Source organism: Pinus tabuliformis, chromosome 6 (genome assembly GCF_031772625.1).
Source record: "Pinus tabuliformis cultivar Carrire ecotype Pingquan chromosome 6, CPIR1, whole genome shotgun sequence".
Classification (NCBI taxonomy): domain Eukaryota; kingdom Viridiplantae; phylum Streptophyta; class Pinopsida; order Pinales; family Pinaceae; genus Pinus; species Pinus tabuliformis.
In genome coordinates, this window is record NC_142292.1 from 1,093,167,735 (window position 1) to 1,093,185,824 (window position 18,090).

At 39.1% G+C, this 18,090-nt stretch overlaps 1 protein-coding gene across 1 annotated transcript in view; it reads right to left on the reverse strand.

Annotated features, from left to right (window-relative positions):
* The window catches only part of OWL1 (DNAJ heat shock N-terminal domain-containing protein), a 405,956-nt gene extending 391,175 nt beyond the window's left edge, over nt 1–14,781 (reverse strand). Inside the window, exon 1 of the mRNA XM_089425106.1 lies at nt 14,440–14,781. Coding sequence (XP_089281232.1) covers nt 14,440–14,595 — 156 coding nt within the window. The 5' untranslated portion in view covers nt 14,596–14,781. The remainder of the gene's footprint in view (nt 1–14,439) is intronic.
* Between the last annotated feature and the right edge of the window lie 3,309 nt (nt 14,782–18,090).

Genomic DNA, 18,090 nt, shown 5'->3' on the forward strand with positions numbered 1-18,090 from the left:
TCTAGAATCAGCCTCTTACCCTTGTTGTTCTTTCTATTATAAGCTGCCAACTGAGTAGCATCAGTAGGCACAACAACAGGGTGCTGTGCTGTATGCACCATGATATCCCAGACTTCTGCCTCCTCAAAGATACTCTGCATTCTCTCCTTCCAAACACTGTAATTTGTATGCCCATCCAACCTATCCTCCACCCTCAATCCCAATGACATCTTGCTATCCTAAAACTGAAAAATAGCACTGCTGTGGTAAAGATAAAACTGTTGTTTATGAAAAATCAGCTTGCTGGAATTTTCTGAGTGAAAAAATCAGCAGCTGTATTTTTTTCCTTTTGCTGTCCCAAACTGCCCTTTAGCACTCAAGCTCTGATACCATGTAAAATTTTCTGTTTCCCACCCCGGTTTTCAGTTTCACCTTATTTCTCCCATGTAGTTAAATGCCCATTCCCATAGCCATACATTTAACAGACTGAAAAAATAAATATTGCTGAAAACACAAATTCTGAAAATTTTTCAGAGTGTTGGAAATTGCAGAAATAAAAATCAGCAATTAAAAACAGCCATTAAAAAACATTAAAACACTGATATTTTTGGTCAACTTGACCCTGGAAAAACCCCCTACAACTCTTGGGGAAAACCAGTTTGAGAGCTCTTCTTTATTTCTGGAAAATGCCTTTTTACAGAGAAAATTTTCAGCAAATAAATTTCAGCAAAAACAGAAATTTCCAGCAAGCAAAACTTATCTGTTTTCAGCCCAACAGACAATCTGAAAAGTGTTGTACGAGCTGTACGGACCGTACGGATGTACGGACCGTTCGGACCGTACGGACAGACCTCGAAAAATGTGCAGAAAATCGCCTCCTCGATATTCATGCTGAAAATTAATTTTTCCACTATTTTGCTCACAAAAACTGCCTTTTTCTACTTGTTATTTATGCTGTTCGGATTTGCTGAAGTGTTGCCTGTATGTGTGCCAAACTGCTGCCTCTTTCTCCTCCTTGTCCAGAAATCTCCCTTGCTCTCTTGCTCTCCTTCTCCCAATCTGCTCATGAAAGAATGAATGATCTTTTTTTTTTCTCCTTTTCCTCCCTTAACCCAACCCTAAATGACTTTTGGGTGATCCCTAAATCCAATGGCTGAAATAGATTTAGATCAATGGCTGAGATTAAATGCTCATTTAAATCTCACTTTCTATTTTTTAATTCACCCCACTTTAATAAAGACCCACTTAGTCATTTATTTCCAAAGTCACTTTTCCTTTCTAATTTTTCATTGACTTTATAAAAGTCACTTTAAAATTAGACTTAGTAACTTTATCACTTAAAGTCACTTTCAAATTAGATTTAACTTTATAAAAAATTATAAAGTTACTTTAGAAGAAAAATTAAATTCTTTTGGACACTTTTCCGTAGGCTAAAGATCAAAGCCTTAGGGAACCACCTGTCCTCCGGTACCAAATTTCAACACGATCTTCTCGTTACGCACATTTGGTTCTGCACTCTACAAATTGGTTGTCCTCTTCTTTGCAAGAATGAATCACATTGTTGATTCTGGAGCTACCAAGCATATGATAAAGCATCAACACCTCCTCTCTAATTACCAACAACAAAACAATGGAGAGAAAGTGGTTGTTTTTAAACTAAAACTTATTGGTTTCAGGATGTGGTGACGCATCATCGACACCAAGTTTGGAGATGTCCTCCAATAGCTAGACCAAATCTTCTTTCTATTTACCACATCACACACATCAATTAAAAATAGAAATTTTGGCCAAGTCGATGGGTTGTAAGGGACATGAATGATGATCATAAGTGGTTTCCTCGTGATATTGTTATGAATCAAATCACATGTAGGAGTAGAATCCTTCTCCCTCATCATGAAGAGAATTTATTGCTATAGTAACCCATGCCAACAACACTAGCATGCTATGGCATCAATGTTTTGGAAATACAACTTTGCGTCCTTGCAACATATGAGTCATCTACACATGGATGATGATGTTGAACCCAAGGTTACTTGGGAGCGAGAGCGAATACGGGGAGCGGGAGTGACATTTTCAAAACCTCCCAGTTTGGGAGCGATTCTGGGAGCTTTTTTTATATAGTATATATATTTTCTATATTTTGATGCATATATGTCAACAAAAGCATGTAGAATGATGAATTAGATATAAAAAGCATAAAAAACATAGATTGAACCATATAACAACCATCATCTAGAAGTTATAATCTACATCAACCACATCCACATGTTAGTAACATACAACATATAAAGTCTCATGATTCATCAATCTAAAAGTTTCAAGCTTTCAAAATTCAATATATAACATTTATCATCATTGATCACCAAAGTTGTACTTGTAAGCTAAGTGTAACCATTACAACAAAGAATATCTAACATGAAATGAAACAACTTTCACGTAGCATCACATTCATAATTCATTACCAATGAGTTATAATTGCCAACTTCAAACTTCAAACTTAAATTGTCATATATTGTTTACAAAAAATATCATAATAAATATGAAAGAATCAACAGTTATTAAAACTACTAGAAACTAGAAAAAACAAGTAAATATATCATCTACAGCTTCCTCTTGCCGCCACAAGAAATGTCTAATTTATAAGCAAGTCGTGGTGGTCTTCTAGGAGTCTCCTCCCGCACAGTCGCACGACAAGAACCAGAAGGCACATGCCCTCCACGTGAGGATGTACATGTAGGCGACAGCAGCAAAGGAACAAGACTTGAATCTCAAGCACTGGGACTGCTACTGGATGGTGGGGGTGGCATGGTTTTTGTTGCTTCATCTTCATCTCTCATAAGTTCTGCTTCCAATTCTCCAAGATGTATAGTGTCATCCTCCAAATTATCGTCCTCTGGGTGGTTGTCCCAAATTTTATATATTGGATCCTCATAAGCCCGATCACAATAATGACTCAACAACCTCAAGTTGTAATGCACATAAACCAAGTTTTCTGCCCAGTTTTCATTGAGTTTGTTTTTTCTCACATTATGTATGAAGTTGTAGGTGCTCCAACACCTCTCTGCAGAAGAAGTATTTACAACCTGTGAGAGAACTTTTTTATGTATGAAGTTGTAAGTGCTCCAACACCTCTGCAGAACAAGTATTTACAACCTGTGAGAGAACTTTTTTTGCTAATTTTGGCAAAAGTCCCATGCTGCCATATGCTTCCCACCATGTGAGAGCATTAAATTTGTCTCTATCTTCCATTGCATGCAAAGAACCAAACAAACCAGTGCAACTAAAGTATCTGCCTAATTCAAGACGCAGATTAGCACACTCCTCCCTGTCAGGTACCAACTTGTCTAATGCTTGCATATATCCTGTAGATACCTCTGGATCTGTATGGGGTTTGACCCTAACCCCACCCCCAGGTACAGGTTGGCCCAACCAAGATGGAGAGTAGTGTTTTGGCATAAGGATATATGCCAAGGCAGTGTATACAAGTTGGGATCATCTTCCTGAACAATATCTTTTATTTTCCCCAACATAGTATCCATCTGCTCATACACCTCCCCAATCACTGGTTTATCTATATCTGCAAAACGAATCATGTTATAAATGGGCTTGGTGAATTCCAATACTTGCCTCACACGTGCTCAAAACAAACCATCAAGAGCGGTCTCCTCCACCTATTCGAAACCTTGCTTGTCAGCTGCATTTGTAGCCCTTTCCTTTAATACATGCCAATGTGGACTTGATACCATGCTAGCCAATGACTCTCTTACTTTAAAAAGGCGCCTGAAGGTGAGGTAATAGCTAGCAAATCTAGTCTTCGCAATCTTCAATAGCTCCAATCTTGAGTGACTATGGAAAAGCCCACGGGTATTGCTATGATTTGTAATAAATTTACCATTTGTTTGCCTCTCTTGTACAAAACACCAAGCCATTTGTATTGTTGGTTTTTGTTCTTAATAATATCATGCATCAAAAGGTTCATTGTGTGAACCAAACACATGTTGGGGTATTTATCCTCAATCACTGCTCTCGTTGCCTTACAATTAGTAGCATTATCAGTGATGACTACATTGTATGGCCCAATACATTCAATTGTTTCAAGTAATGGTTATGAAATGTTGATGTCAGTCTTGAACTTCTCTGAGTAATCATATGCTGAAAGAAAGATGGCACCACTAACAGACACAACAAGAACACTTATCAAGAGCTTGCCTTTTACATTTGTCCATCCATCAGATACAATGGACACCCCATGTTGAGTCCAAGAATTTGTCATTCTACTCAAAGAATGTGATATTTTTGCTTTTTCACGATCAAGTCCAATGGTTCTAGCCTTGTCATACCCAGGGCTCTTGTATCCTTTAGGGGCATCATTTATGGCAGAAACCATTTCATGCCAATAAGGTGAGCGAAGAACATTGAATGGTATACCACATGCATAGAGAAACCGGTAAATTTTTTAATCCACATAATTCCTACACCCTTAATCAAGGAAATTTGATATGGTTCTACGCTTTAAAGAGATGTTTGGTCATGTGCCTGCATATCCACTGCCATGGGAGGATGTTGAAGGAGTTATTTTTGCATGTTGATGTGATTGTCAACTATGTTCAAAGAAACCCTTTGATTTTTAGATTTGTATTGGGCTTCCTCCTCTTCCCTTATGTATTTGGCTCTATCTATTGCTGACACACTTGCACAAGTTTTGATTCCTATTGGTTTATCTTCATCCCATGGCCTTTTCCCACAAAGGTGCCTTCTGGCACGAGTGTATGAACCCTGTGTAAGTTTTGCTGCAATAGGGGCAATCCAATTTAGTGGTTCCACCCCCTTTCCCTCCTTTAAGCCTAGAAACATATTTCCACAATGGGGTTTGGTCTTGTTTAGTTTATTGGGATGAATCATGTTCACTCTCTTCCTCCTCACCAAGGTACTCCTCGCCAGGGTTTTCATCAAATCCACTATAACCCACTTCTTCATCCTCTTCTTCATGATCAACCCTCATTCTTCTACTCTCCAACACCATAATAACCAAAAAAGGAACCAAGAAGAAGAAAATGCCAAGCCATACAACCATGATGTTTGAACTTTGAAGTTTTGACTCTGCAAAAAAATGGAGGAATGGGAATGGAAAATAGAGAAAATTTGTATTTATTTATTTAGCAATGAACATAAAAATTAAAAAAATAAAATGTTAGATTAGAGTGTAGATCCTACCTCTTTGGCCTTCAATCCCAAGCTCCAATCTCCCCTTACAAGCTCCTCTCTCCAAGCTCCAAACTCTCTTGCTCTCAATGGATGAAGTGAATAATGGGACGGAAGAGGGTCTATTTATCTTTTTCCCCCTCCCCTTTCCCTCCCTTTCCTCTCTCCTCTTCGTCGCCCTCCCTCTCGGTCGCGCGCCTTTTTTTCTGGCGCTGGTAGACGGGAGCGTTTTTTCAGAGGGGGGAGTGATCGGGAGCAATTGCTCCTCTCTCCAAGCTCCAAACTCTCTTGCTCCTCTTGCTCTCAATGGATGAAGTGAATAATGGGAGGGGAGAGGGTCTATTTATCTTTCCCCCCTTTCCCTCCCTTTCCTCTCTCCTCTCCGCCGTAGGCCGTCACCCTCCCTCTCGTCCGTGCAGCGTTTTTTTCTGGCGCCGGCGGACGGGAGCGTTTTTCTAGGGGGGTGGTCGAGAGCGATCGCTCCCCAACCGCTCCCCCTTTGAAAAAACGCTCTCGGAGCATACAAGAGCGGTCAAGGAGCAAATGCTCCCAGAGCGTACGGGAGCGAACAGTCCCAACCACTCTGCTAAACGCTCCCGAAAAACCAGGGGGCGTTTCTTTTTGTCGGGAGCGTGCTCCCGAAATCACCCCTCTTCAGGTGTGTACTCCCAAATAGCTCCCGCATGGATTGCGAATTGGGAGCAGAGACGTGGGGGGGGCGCGCTCCCCCACAACCTTGGTTGAACCACCTAGTGATCTCCATGAATAGTGTGTGCAAAGGAGACATATAAATCATCTGCCATGTTTGATGATCATCAAGAGTCCCTTTGTAAGGATAAATCAATGAAAGCTTCTCAAACTCTTGAATTGGTTCATAATGATATTCATGGGCCTATGACCAATCATTCTCTAGGGACAGTCAAATGCTTCCTCACCCTCATTGATGATTTGCCCACTTCTTTTAGATGTACACCATTCATTCCAAATTCCAATAATTTAATCATAAGTGAAAAATCAAAAACAAAAAAACATGTCAACACTAATGGCGGAGGATAATATATCAACAATGATTTTAAAACATTTCTTATTTCCCATGGCATAGTTTTGCAAGGAACTATTCCATATGCTCCACTGCAGAATGGAGTAGTTGAACTAAAGAATAGAGCTATTATGGAGATGGCTCGATGCATGTTTTATTCCAAGCAAATGGAACTTAAATTCTATGGAGAAGCAAATGCTCATGCAACCCACATCAACCATTGAACACCTATGCATGTTGTTCTATGTATGATTGCATATGAGAAATGGTATGGAAAGTTTCACATTTCATAATTTTTGAATCAAGTGCATGGGCCCATATTTCTAGTCAAAAGTGAAACAAATCGAAACCAAAAAATCATCGCTTCATTATGGTAGATACAATGAAGTTTCCATGGCATATTATACAAATGATCCTTTACTCACGAGGTGATTGAACGTGGAGATCTTGCTCTTTAAAAAAAAATCCTTCTCAAAGTCTACCAAGATCTCTCCCACACTTTCTTACAGATGACTCCCAACATATTTAAGTGGATCTTTCTCCTTCATATAATGATGTCGATTCCCCTCTTAACCGAACTAGTGTTTCCTCAAGCATTGTTCCTGCAATGACTAGGCAAACAAATAATGATCACAAGGAATTTATTCATGACTCATTTGGCTTCAATCCAACGGAAGCCTCTTTTGGCTCCAATTCTTCATAAGCCTCTTCTCATATATTGAATGTTCTTCTGGTATTCTAGTAGTTGAGCGATGCAATGAAGAAGAACAAGATATCTTGATCAATCTTTTTGAGCCAACTCCGTTTCCTCCAACTAAGTTAAGGTTTATGCCCAACTAGGCCATATCCAAACTTGTAGGCATTATCAATTTTCTTGCACTAGAAAGCAAATTAGAGCATCATCGGAAGCCTCCTCCACCACAAGCTCTTCTCGCTAAGGTCAACAATATGCCCATTAAACTACAATTTGTCTACCGCTAACACTTATTTGAACAAACAATGATGACAAAGATCTCGCTAGATTTTGGAAAGAGATATATGACCTTCATGCAAGATGATATGTACCATCCTCTCTATGTGGCCCTTGCTCAACATTAAAGGGGGATGTGTGTAATGCCCTCCCCTTCTAGTCCCCTATCCAAATTAAGAAGGGATGATGAAAATACAGGTATAATCTTCACTTTTGACCACACCCAACCTTATATTGTATTATTATTATATTTATAGGTTAGGTTAGGGGCAACTCTATACACATAGGCTCAAGACCCTGTTGGGAGAAACTTTGTACCTTTGAGTTGGGTATTTATGCACTCACTCTCATTTGTATTTTTCATTCAAGGGAGTCCTTCATTCTTAATAAAGTGTTGCACTCTCTTTGCTCTTAGGTTTTTCCTCTCTCTAGTGCACTTCTTCTTGGATTGTCTTTCTCCATCTTGGGTTGTGCTCCTCTTGAGTGGTATCTCTCCAAGTGTTGCATTGCCCTACTGACAATGATGGTTTATGTTTCTCTTCATTGCAACATTTGGGTTTGTGTTGATTCCATTCAATTTTCTACTGGTGAGACTGAAGGTCCAAATGTAGTTTACTCTTACCAAATATCCATGATTTCTATGTGGTTTGGGAGGTGTGCATATGACATGTATGTAGAAAATACAATTGCAATGACCAAGGTATTTTTTCAAATTGCCTCACATGCAAGTAGATGAATGTTAAAATCTCCCGCTTGCCCTAATAATGTTAGTTTTTGTAGCATCGGATGTGTTCTAGCCACAAAATTTGGTGGAGACGCTAGAATGCATGAGATCTCCAAAACCCATATATCGTTTCTGGAAATTCCACCTAGAAATGACTTAAGTAAATTATTAACCTATTTTTTAATGTTTTCTAAGTCTAAACTTAAGAAAATTGGTTAATTAATCAGAATTAATTAAGTCAAGGTGAGAATAGTCTAGAAATTCACACGGATCGACTTCAAGATGATCTTAGCGCTTGATTAAGTTTTAATCTTGGTCGTTGGTGCTCTAACAAAGGATTATAAGAAGAAGTCAATGGGCACTTGGAGAATACACCAGAGACACTTGGATAATTCGATTTTCCAGTGTAGCAACACTCAGTTGCTCGAGAGTTCAAGCTTTAGTGAGAAAGCAGAGTCAGTGAGGGGCAGAAACAGTGATCCGGAGGAAGTTTTCCAGATCCAGAGAGGTTGCAGCAAGAGGCCGAGTTATTCCCAGTGAGGCAGCGTAGGGGACTGCGCAGTTGCTTTAGAAGAGCAATTCGATTTGGCTGGAGGAAAATTCGATTCAGCGTCTAGAGGGTCAGAGAATCAGTTTCCTCAGCAAAGACAGTCAGAACGACTTCATCAGAGGCAATTTTGGGCTAGACATCTAAGGGTCTGCGCGGAAGCTTATGCGGAGGGTCTAGGAGGACGAGTAATCTGAGGTAGAGTTGTGTCGAGATTGCTTGTGGAGGAAGGGAAATTTCCTTTGATAACTTTGGCCAAATTTTCTTGTTGTTTGGATTGCCAGTAGGGCATCCATAGATTGTACTCAGATTTCACTGCTGCATAATAATAAAACCCTCAGCTGCTGCAGTGATTTTCCCAAGTTCGGTTTTCCCAGGGACATTTGTCCAAAAATAATAGTGTTATATTTTTACATGTATGTGGGCTAGATTTTCTCATATTCTGGTGCTATTTTTCTTCCATGGTATTTATTTGTGAAAATCACAATGTAAATTATTTGTTATTTGTCGTAGCAAACTGCAAATAAATTAACAATTAAGTGAATAATTTCCAATAGTTGTGATAGATAAAATTTTCACATGGTATCAGAGCGTAAGTGATCCTCCGGGAAGCTCAGAAGCAAAGGAGTTAATTTCACTGTTCAGAGAGCAGTAGGCCGAAATTCTCAAAGGTTGCGCAATACCCAAATAGGCAGGCCAAATTGCAGGGGCAGAAATTTGATTTTTAGTTGCAAGGTTGCAAAAAAGTCGATTTGCCCAGGGTAGTGATTCCAGCAGTCAAAGGGAGCAGCACTAGCTCAGATTTTCGCTGAGCAGATTCCTTGGTTGGACACAGAGGGTTTGCAGCAGCAGAATCAACGTTGGATGGAAGAGAAAGCAGACAGAGTGGGATAATTTCTCTCAGGGAACTTCGAGTCTCAGAAGTTCAATTTTCCAGCAGCAGATTGGCAGTAGCTGAGAGAAGATTTTCTCACTCAAAAAGGGAGTGTGTATAGTAGAATCAACATCCAAGCGCAAGGAAAGAGGGATTTTTCGATAGACTCTGAGATGGCCACAGCAAGGCTTAGAGATCAAGACAGGTCGAATGTAGCTTCCAACTATGTCATCTGGAAGGCTAGGATGTCCTTCCTTCTAGATGAATATGGCCTGAAATCTTACATAGATAATGTGGTGGCAGTTCCCCAGGATGCGGATCAACTCAAATAATACAGGAAGGAGATGGTGAGGGTGAAGCAGTTGACCTTGGATGGATTCCGAGATCATATAGTCTCACATGTGGCAGACAAAGGTACAACCAGAGAGATGTGGGTAGCTCTCTCTACGCTATATCAGGGTACTTCTGAGCAGAGGAAGATATTCCTGGAAGAAAAGGTGAGATGCATCAAGATGCAGAAGGGGGAAGGCATAGATCCCTTCCTCACAATGATTCAGGAGGCTTGAGATCAGCTTGCAGCTGTTGGGGCAACGCCTCAACCATCAGAGCTAGTACGGTTGGCGCTAAACAGTGTCTCAGAGGATTGGCAAGTTTTCGTCCAAAGTATCTTGAGCAGAGACGCGCTATATAGTTGGGACAGGATGTGGGTCGATTTGCAGCAGGAGGAAATGAGACAAGCTTTGCTTAAAAGCTCCATCAATGGCAGCAGTAGCAACGGATCGAAGGGTGTGAAGGAGAAGGAGAATGTGGCCTTGGCATCGAAGGGTCCCAATCAAGGGCAAGGGAAGCAAAAGAAGAAGAAGAAGAAGAAGGACCTGCCAAAGGTCAAATGCTTCAAGTGTGGTGAGTTCAGTCACTATAGTACCCAGTGTCCTCTCAGGATGAAGGACAAGCAGGAGAACCAGGACCAGTAGGCAGCATCTGCAGAAATAGACAAGCTTTACTCTAGGCTAGAGGAAGAGCTTGCTATGTTCACAGTATAACTCTAGGAGTGAGGTGGGGTGATTTAGTAGTGTAGCCCCAGAGAGCTACAAAGATTGGGCATGGTCCTTGAGGAGTCCACCTCATGCATCATTACCTAGCTACAGGGGCCCACAGTATTCAGTCGCAAGATGGATCAATGATAGTTGCAGACTTGTAACAGTCAGATGCTAAGAAGCGCAGTGCAATGTTGACAGTAGAGCAGGTGGCTCAGTGCAAAGTTAGCGGTAGAACAGATTCTTCAGTGACAATGCAAAGGCTAGTAGCAGTCAGGACTCAGGAGACAGATGCATCATACTGAACACAGATAATTCAATATTTCGGATGCTTCTCAGTTGCAGTAGTTGCAGTTGCTGCAGCAACAAATGAGAGGGAGTTGCAGTACAGATGCAGAGTTAGCAACAGTACAGCAGGGTCAGCAGCAGCACAGATGCAACATCAGAGTTGCACAATAATTGGTGGGCAACTGCAACCAGACATCAGCAACATGACAAGAGATGATATAGAGACAGAGTGTTGTAGCAAGGTGTGTAGCACTAGAACACAGTCCTCGCTAAGAGGGAGTGTTAGTTTTTGTAGCATCGGATGTGTTCTAGCCACAAAATTTGGTGGAGAGGCTAGAATGCATGAGATCTCCAAAACCCAAAAATTGTTTCTGGAAATTCCACCTAGAAATGACTTAATTAGATTATTAACCTAATTTACCTAATTTTTAATGTTTCCTAAGTCTAAACTTAGTAAAACTGGTAAGATAAATATAATTAATTAAGTCAAGGTGAGAATAGTCTAGGAACTCACACAGGTGGACTTCAAGAGGACCCTAAGCCCTTGATTAAGTTTTAATCTTGGTCGTTCGTGCTCCAATAGAGGATTATAAGAAGTCGTCAATGGGCACTTGGAGAATACACCAAAGACATTGGAGAATTCGATTTTCCAGAGTAGCAGTAGTTAATTGCTAGAGAGTTCGAGCTTCAGTGAGGACGCAGAGTCAGTGAGGGGCAAAGACAGTGATCTAGAGGAAGTTTTCCAGACTCGGAGAGGCTGAAACAAGACGCTGAGTTATTCCCAGTGAGGCAACGCAGAAGACTGCGCAGTTGCTTCAGAAAAGCAATTACATTTGGCTGGAGGAAAATTCGATTCAGCTTCCAGAGGCCAGGGAAGTCTTCCAGAGGGCTGGAGAATCAGTTTCCTCAAAAGAGACAGGCAAAACGACTTCATCAGAGGCAGTTTTGGGCTACACATCCAAGGGTCTGCGCAGAAGCGTACGCAAAGGGTCCAGGAGGACAAGTTTTCTGAGGTAGAGTTGTGCCGGGATTGCTTATGGAGGAAGGGAAATTCCCTTAGATAATTTTGGCCAATTGGGCATCCATAAATTGTACTCATATTTCACCGCTGCATAATAATAAAACCCTCAGCTGTTGCACCGGTTTTTCCTAGGAAATTTGTCCAAAAATAACGGTGTCATATTTTTATGTGTGTGTGTGTTATATTTTCTCAGATTTCAATGCTATTTTTCTTCAGCGGTATTTATTTGTAAAAATCAGTGTGAATTATTTGGTATTTTCCGTAGCAAACAGCAAATAAATTGTTAAATAAATTAACAATTAGGTAAATAATTTTCAGTTGCTATGATAGATGAAATTTTCACAAATGAGAGAACAAACCCTACTCGTACAAGCATCGACTTATTATGTTGACAATTGCATGTATAAGTTTAATGTGGATTTTTCTAGTCATAAACGCTGTATTTTGAGATTTAACAATTAAGAAACCCTTTAAAGCTTTGGAAAGCCTTTATAGAGTTTATGAGACCCAAGTCTCAAGTCACTTCTTTTAATTTTCTAAGATCCCTTACCCTTTGCCCTTCTCGTATCCCTTGAGATTTCATGTTCAATGTTTGACTATGAAGGGTGCAAAACCATTTATATCCATCGTCCACCCATTCTTACTACCCTAACAATCAAAGATGTTTACATTTGGCAAGAGTATCCTCAACGTCTCATTTTCTCCTATATAACAATCCTAAGATGGCAACACACTTAGTTAAAGATAGCATGCTACAATTGACACAATATGGGAAGAGACATAAAACCAACATGGTGCACAAGCCAAACTGACTTGTATAAGCATCATGAGAAGCCTAAAACGGGAGTGAATTTCCATTAGAAGATTAATAGTGCAAACTCCCAGCTAGCATGCCCTTGGTCATTTCATTCCCCCAAGTTTAAGAGGAGCTTCAAGCAGGATATTATATGCTGGTTGGATAGAGAACGGTCCTTGGGAAATCTAGTGCACTTATTTATCCTTAAAAAGGAAAGCCTGACAACCTAAATCTCTATATTATATAGTCATGTTAGACTCTCAAATTTTTAAGAGAAGTCTTCTATTTGTAATTTTGGGCAACATCACAATAGGAAACTATTTATTTGTCCTTATATTATTGAGATTGTAAAGTTTGACATTGCTTAGAAAAACTTAATGAATGGGATTCAAGTAAAATGGATGGGAGGAGAAAGCAATACCGAAAGCTTTATGAGCCCTCCTGATTTCAGGATCCTATATGGGCTAAAACAGCAGAATCATTTCATCTGTTAGGTATGAAGATGTAGCTTCAAAGTGATTCCATGGACCAGAGAAGGAAGGAGGAAAAAGTTAAAAGTAGCAAGAGGCATTCCATCCTCTCCAATAACGAAATGGTTAATCGCGATAAGGGGATAAAGACTCGTCCAATGGTTTTCTCGTGATTGTTGAGCTTCCAAACTCCATGCTGTCCCTCAAACACATGCTCCTTGAGTAGACTGTTTGGAGGTGCATTAGAGGCCAGTCCACTTTCTCAAGATAACAGGCTCCTTCGAGGAGCACCTTGAGGAGTTGAGTAAGACTCTCAATTAATCTTAATACCAGGTTATAGATATCGGGCTAAAGACAACAATAGGAGACAGACTCTGGGTAGCTGGCTAGAATCAAACTGGACACAGAACTAACTGTAAACCCAAAGAATTCATATTCAAAACATACATCAAATAATGAGGCAGCCAATAATTTGATGGACACTGATAATGCAAGAGTTGCAGAGGTTGGCTGTCTGCTTTTCAGTTGAAAAGAAATATGGCAGAGCTCGAGCAGGATCAAAGAAACCTCTTTCTCTGAGCAGCTCTGTCTTCAGTTTGGTCTCTGCTTGTGATAAATTTTATAGTGCTAGGGCCAAAAAATGGGTTTACGGCCGGATTTTTACTATTTAAAAATTAAATAAAAAATAAAATCAAAAAATGATAGTCTCGATAGAATGGGACAGGTTTAAGTATTACAGTCCACTTTGTGTCTAGGCGCCCATTTAAAAAGGATACCAAATTTTAAACTTCTCAACTTTATTCGTCATATAAGAACGCTTATTTTCTAACTGCAGGGTAAACATAAAACTCAATGCAGCAAAACCAACAAGATTCAAACCCATATAATCCGTATAAGTATTAAGCACATATTGAGATACATTGAACCTAGAGGTGAGTATTGTAATTGATGCCAAGGAGATGTCAACCATGACAGGAATCACTTTGTTTGCTCCAGCTCTTTATGTGAAAATGATGGGCAAAGATTAGACCAACTGACCAATGATGACAAGATGACATTCCAAGAAAAATAACAGGCATGCAGAAACTGCCCAGAGATAGGGTTGTACATACCAAAGTGTTGACAGGTTAACTTAGCTTAGCTTAATCATTGATCGATGAGAAGGAAAATAGTTGAATGCAAAAGAACGCTTGTGACATGCCATGTCATTCTGTAGTCAGGATGCTACCTAATGTTACTAATTTCGCTTGGGTCCCCATATTTTTAGCGTAGTAAGAGACAGTTGCAGTACAGATAAAGGTCTAAATGCAAAAATAAGGTTAACAGCATTAGCTATAACTCAGACTCGAATACCTAAAGAACACTGAAAAGACTTTGTGTCGAACTGGTGGGCATTGTGGAATTTACTCATAGGTGTGAAAAAACACGCGTTTTTATCATGAGAAACGAAAAGAGGTGAGGAGGGAGTTGGGGAACGAATTCTCGTGTATACCTGGAGACTCTGATACTTGTCTGGATGATAAATCTGTGCCCACTGTCGATACGCTTTTCTGATTTCTTCATCTGAAGCTTGAGGCGATATGTGTAGGAGAGCATACAGCTCTCCCTCTTTTTTCTTCTCATCTTTTCCATACATTTCTTCCCCCATGTCACCTGGTACTGCTCCTGCTCCCCACTTTGAATAATGCGACCCCTCCTAAATAGCGCCGATGCGTTGGTTAGTGTTTCAAGTAGCAAAATTCCATCGATCGGATACAGCTCTCATCTTTTCATCCCCCTAAATCCACACTTTCAGTTCGCATATGAATGTCCCCCATTTTCATTTTTATTAACGTCATTATTCCCACATTGCTATGATTATGCTCCTTTAAAAACAAGTGTAACTGCTTAGTACCTAAAATTTTTTTTGTTTTAATGTAAAAAGCGGCTGATAAATACTTTACATTAATTTAAATGAGTTAAAATTTTCAAAACCATGTAATTAATAGTTATTTTAGATTAATTTCTTAAACATTTTCAAAACTATATATAAAATATACTATAGAAAATAGCCTCACATATAATATCATATTTATTTCTTAAAAATAAATTATTATTGTGTAAAAAATTTATTAAAAATTATAAATTTTAGAAATTTAATATCAATATTTTTATATAAAAAATAAATTAATTAAATATTGTTTAAATAAATTATATTGTAAATAAATTATATTGCAGTATCATATTGTTTTTTTTGCCTTGAAAATTATGGAAATTTCAGCAAAATTTTGATAAAATTCGGTAGGGATTTTTGTAAATCTAAGTTACAGTTGTCAAACTTCAAAGTTTTGGGTGCCCCAGAGGTTTTTGATGGTGCTGAATCCATTTCCACCATCAAAAACATGATTCAAACACTGCTAGTGCAAGATTTTTTGAAATTTTTTTGCCCAAATTCTGGCCACTTTTGGTCGTCCGGGCAATTCCTCTGCCTCGGTAAACACTTCCAATTATATATTTTTTTTAAATCTAAATAATTTATGCAAATATGTTAGTTTAAATGAATATTGTAACTTCCCTTGATTGGGGTACTATCTAGTTATCCAGTTAGAGGGCACAATGACCGACCGACTTATGAAGAAGTGTGATATTGAAGAGTGGTGTCCCCGTACTTCTCACATGCGCGGTGGGGAGGTAAGGGTAGCAGTAGACATGAAGCATAGTAAATATGAAAGGAAAGGTGGCTCCCAGCAAGGTAGAGAGACCTGGAAGATTAGAGCTTTGGACGGAAGAAGAAGGCGGGTAGCAGAGGTCTCTGCGACTTGCCACCTACATCCAGAGGTATCGACTCCCTCAACGGTCGTCTCTTGCGAGTATCTCTTATGGCAATTTCCTCTCTTGTTAGTGCTCTTGTCTGGTCTTTGTATGTGTGTCTTCATTGGCGAAGCATATCCATGAATTACGACCTCAAGGAGGCTTCCACCCATGAAAGGAGGAAGGAAATCTTGGTTCTATCTGGTGAATTATCTGTGGACCCATGTGTTGTTTCTATTTATTTAGGTATCCTACTTCTGCGTATGGGCATGTATACATAGACATTGGTATGGAATCACAACAGAATTCTATATAGGACTGCTTGGGGCAATGTTCATGTCATTAGTTTGAGGGTTTTATTGTATATGTTCTGGAACGCGACTACAGGCCTCCCTTCTATGTCTAATTATTTTGGTTATTGTTTCTCTAAGGTGACTGGGATGATTTTTTTATACTCTATCTACTACTTTCCTCGCTATAATCTTGTTTAGTGGGTTGGTAATACCTGGTCTTATAGCTTGTTGTTTGTTTGCCTACAAACTCATACAGGTAGTGACATGTGGAAATCGTTGCGGATAGTTAAGCTGGGCACCACCTATGTGTTGGACTTTGCTACGCTCAATTGTGGGTTTAACTTCTGTAGCAGTTAGTTGTCCATTTGTGTGATTATTCAAACTATGGCTCGCCCTTCATCCGCCTCTGGTTCGTTGACTAGAGGAGGTCGTGGCTATAGTGGGAGAAATGGACAACAACACAAGGTCAATCAGCCCCAGCATCGACCCTCAAGAAACTGTGGTCGTCGCACCACCTCCAGCCTTATTCATGATGTAGCCCAGGTTTTTTAAAGAGGTACCCCTGAGCAGGTCCATCAGCTAATTTCAGGATGGGAGGCATAGTTGAATCAACAGGCGGCAAAATCGAACGTAGATTTGGGTGATTGGCAAGATCTGGCTCCAGACCCGGGCCATTCACGTGGTAGATCTACTCAATACAAACAAATTGTTTATCTTTATTGGATCGTGGAGAATTTAATAGCCAAATCCTTAGTTGTCACTCCAGGTGAATGTATTCAAACTAAATATGGGCATGCGGAAATTAAAAAAGACCTACAACAGATTCAATTTCAACTGCAGCAACAGAATGGTAGACTCAGCCATATTGAGAGCCATATTCCTTGCATCCCCCGGTGGGAACTTCCTGGTTCTAGTATGAAGGATCCGACCCTAGTGGATTCTTCAGAAGAATAGTGGTTTAGAGGTTTTAATTTTGATTTACATTTTTCCATATGCAGTGTTTACATTTTATAGTTACAGACTTTAGATATTTAGCTTATAGTAGGAATCATGACATTCACACTTATATAGTTTTGTTTGACAATATCAAACTCTTTCAATTTTGGTTGGCATATAATGCAGTTAGGTGACCAACAGATCTGGTTTCCCATGAGGCAGGTTGAGGCCACCTAACGATTTATACTTGTATGTAACCTACCTTTGAAGAAACGTAATGAAAAATGTATTGTCAAGCTTACAAAAAAATGAATATTGTAACTAAAAAATATGTTGTTATTTTTTACACGGTGGGAAAACCTATCATAACTCAGTTGTCAAACTAGCAGTGAGGACAACCATCTCCGGCTACTAACCGCGAATGCAGGCTCACTCATTATCGTTATTCAAGGAAAACCACGCCACCTAGAATAACCCGTTGGTGGTCCGTAAGGGGGCAGGCTTTCGCTCCTGCCAGATGCCTCTTGGCCTTAGGTCGTTAACCTGTTTCCTTACGTCTAAGGAATACAAACTCTTAGCCAAACAAAAATAATTTTAAGACATACTCGAAACCCTTTTATTTATTATACCTTTTGTTAAAATATTTTTTTCATTTTTTATTAATTTTATCATACATTAACTAAATAAAACATATAAACCAGTTTTGATATGGAAAATAACCCTGCTTACTTTTCCAATGATTAATGATATAGAAAATACGAAGAAAGAAAAATAAATAAAATAAATAAATAAATAAATAATAAAAATATATATATATATATATATATAACAAAGTAGGCATACTTATTGAATTGTGGTGTTGATTTTTATTTTTATCTTGGTTTTCATACCCGGTGACCTTTTAGCAATTGTTCGGTCAATGTTATTTAAATTTTAAAATTGTCTTGTCAATGTTATTTAAAATTTAACTGAGAATTGTCAGATCATTTAAGTTAATAAATAGGAAAAAAATAATAATAAATTTAATTTATTCATTAGAAAAGGATATTTTAATGTTTAATTGAGTTTAATGTTATGATAATTTGTTTAGTTTGAATTTTTTTTAATATTATTTTATAAATTTG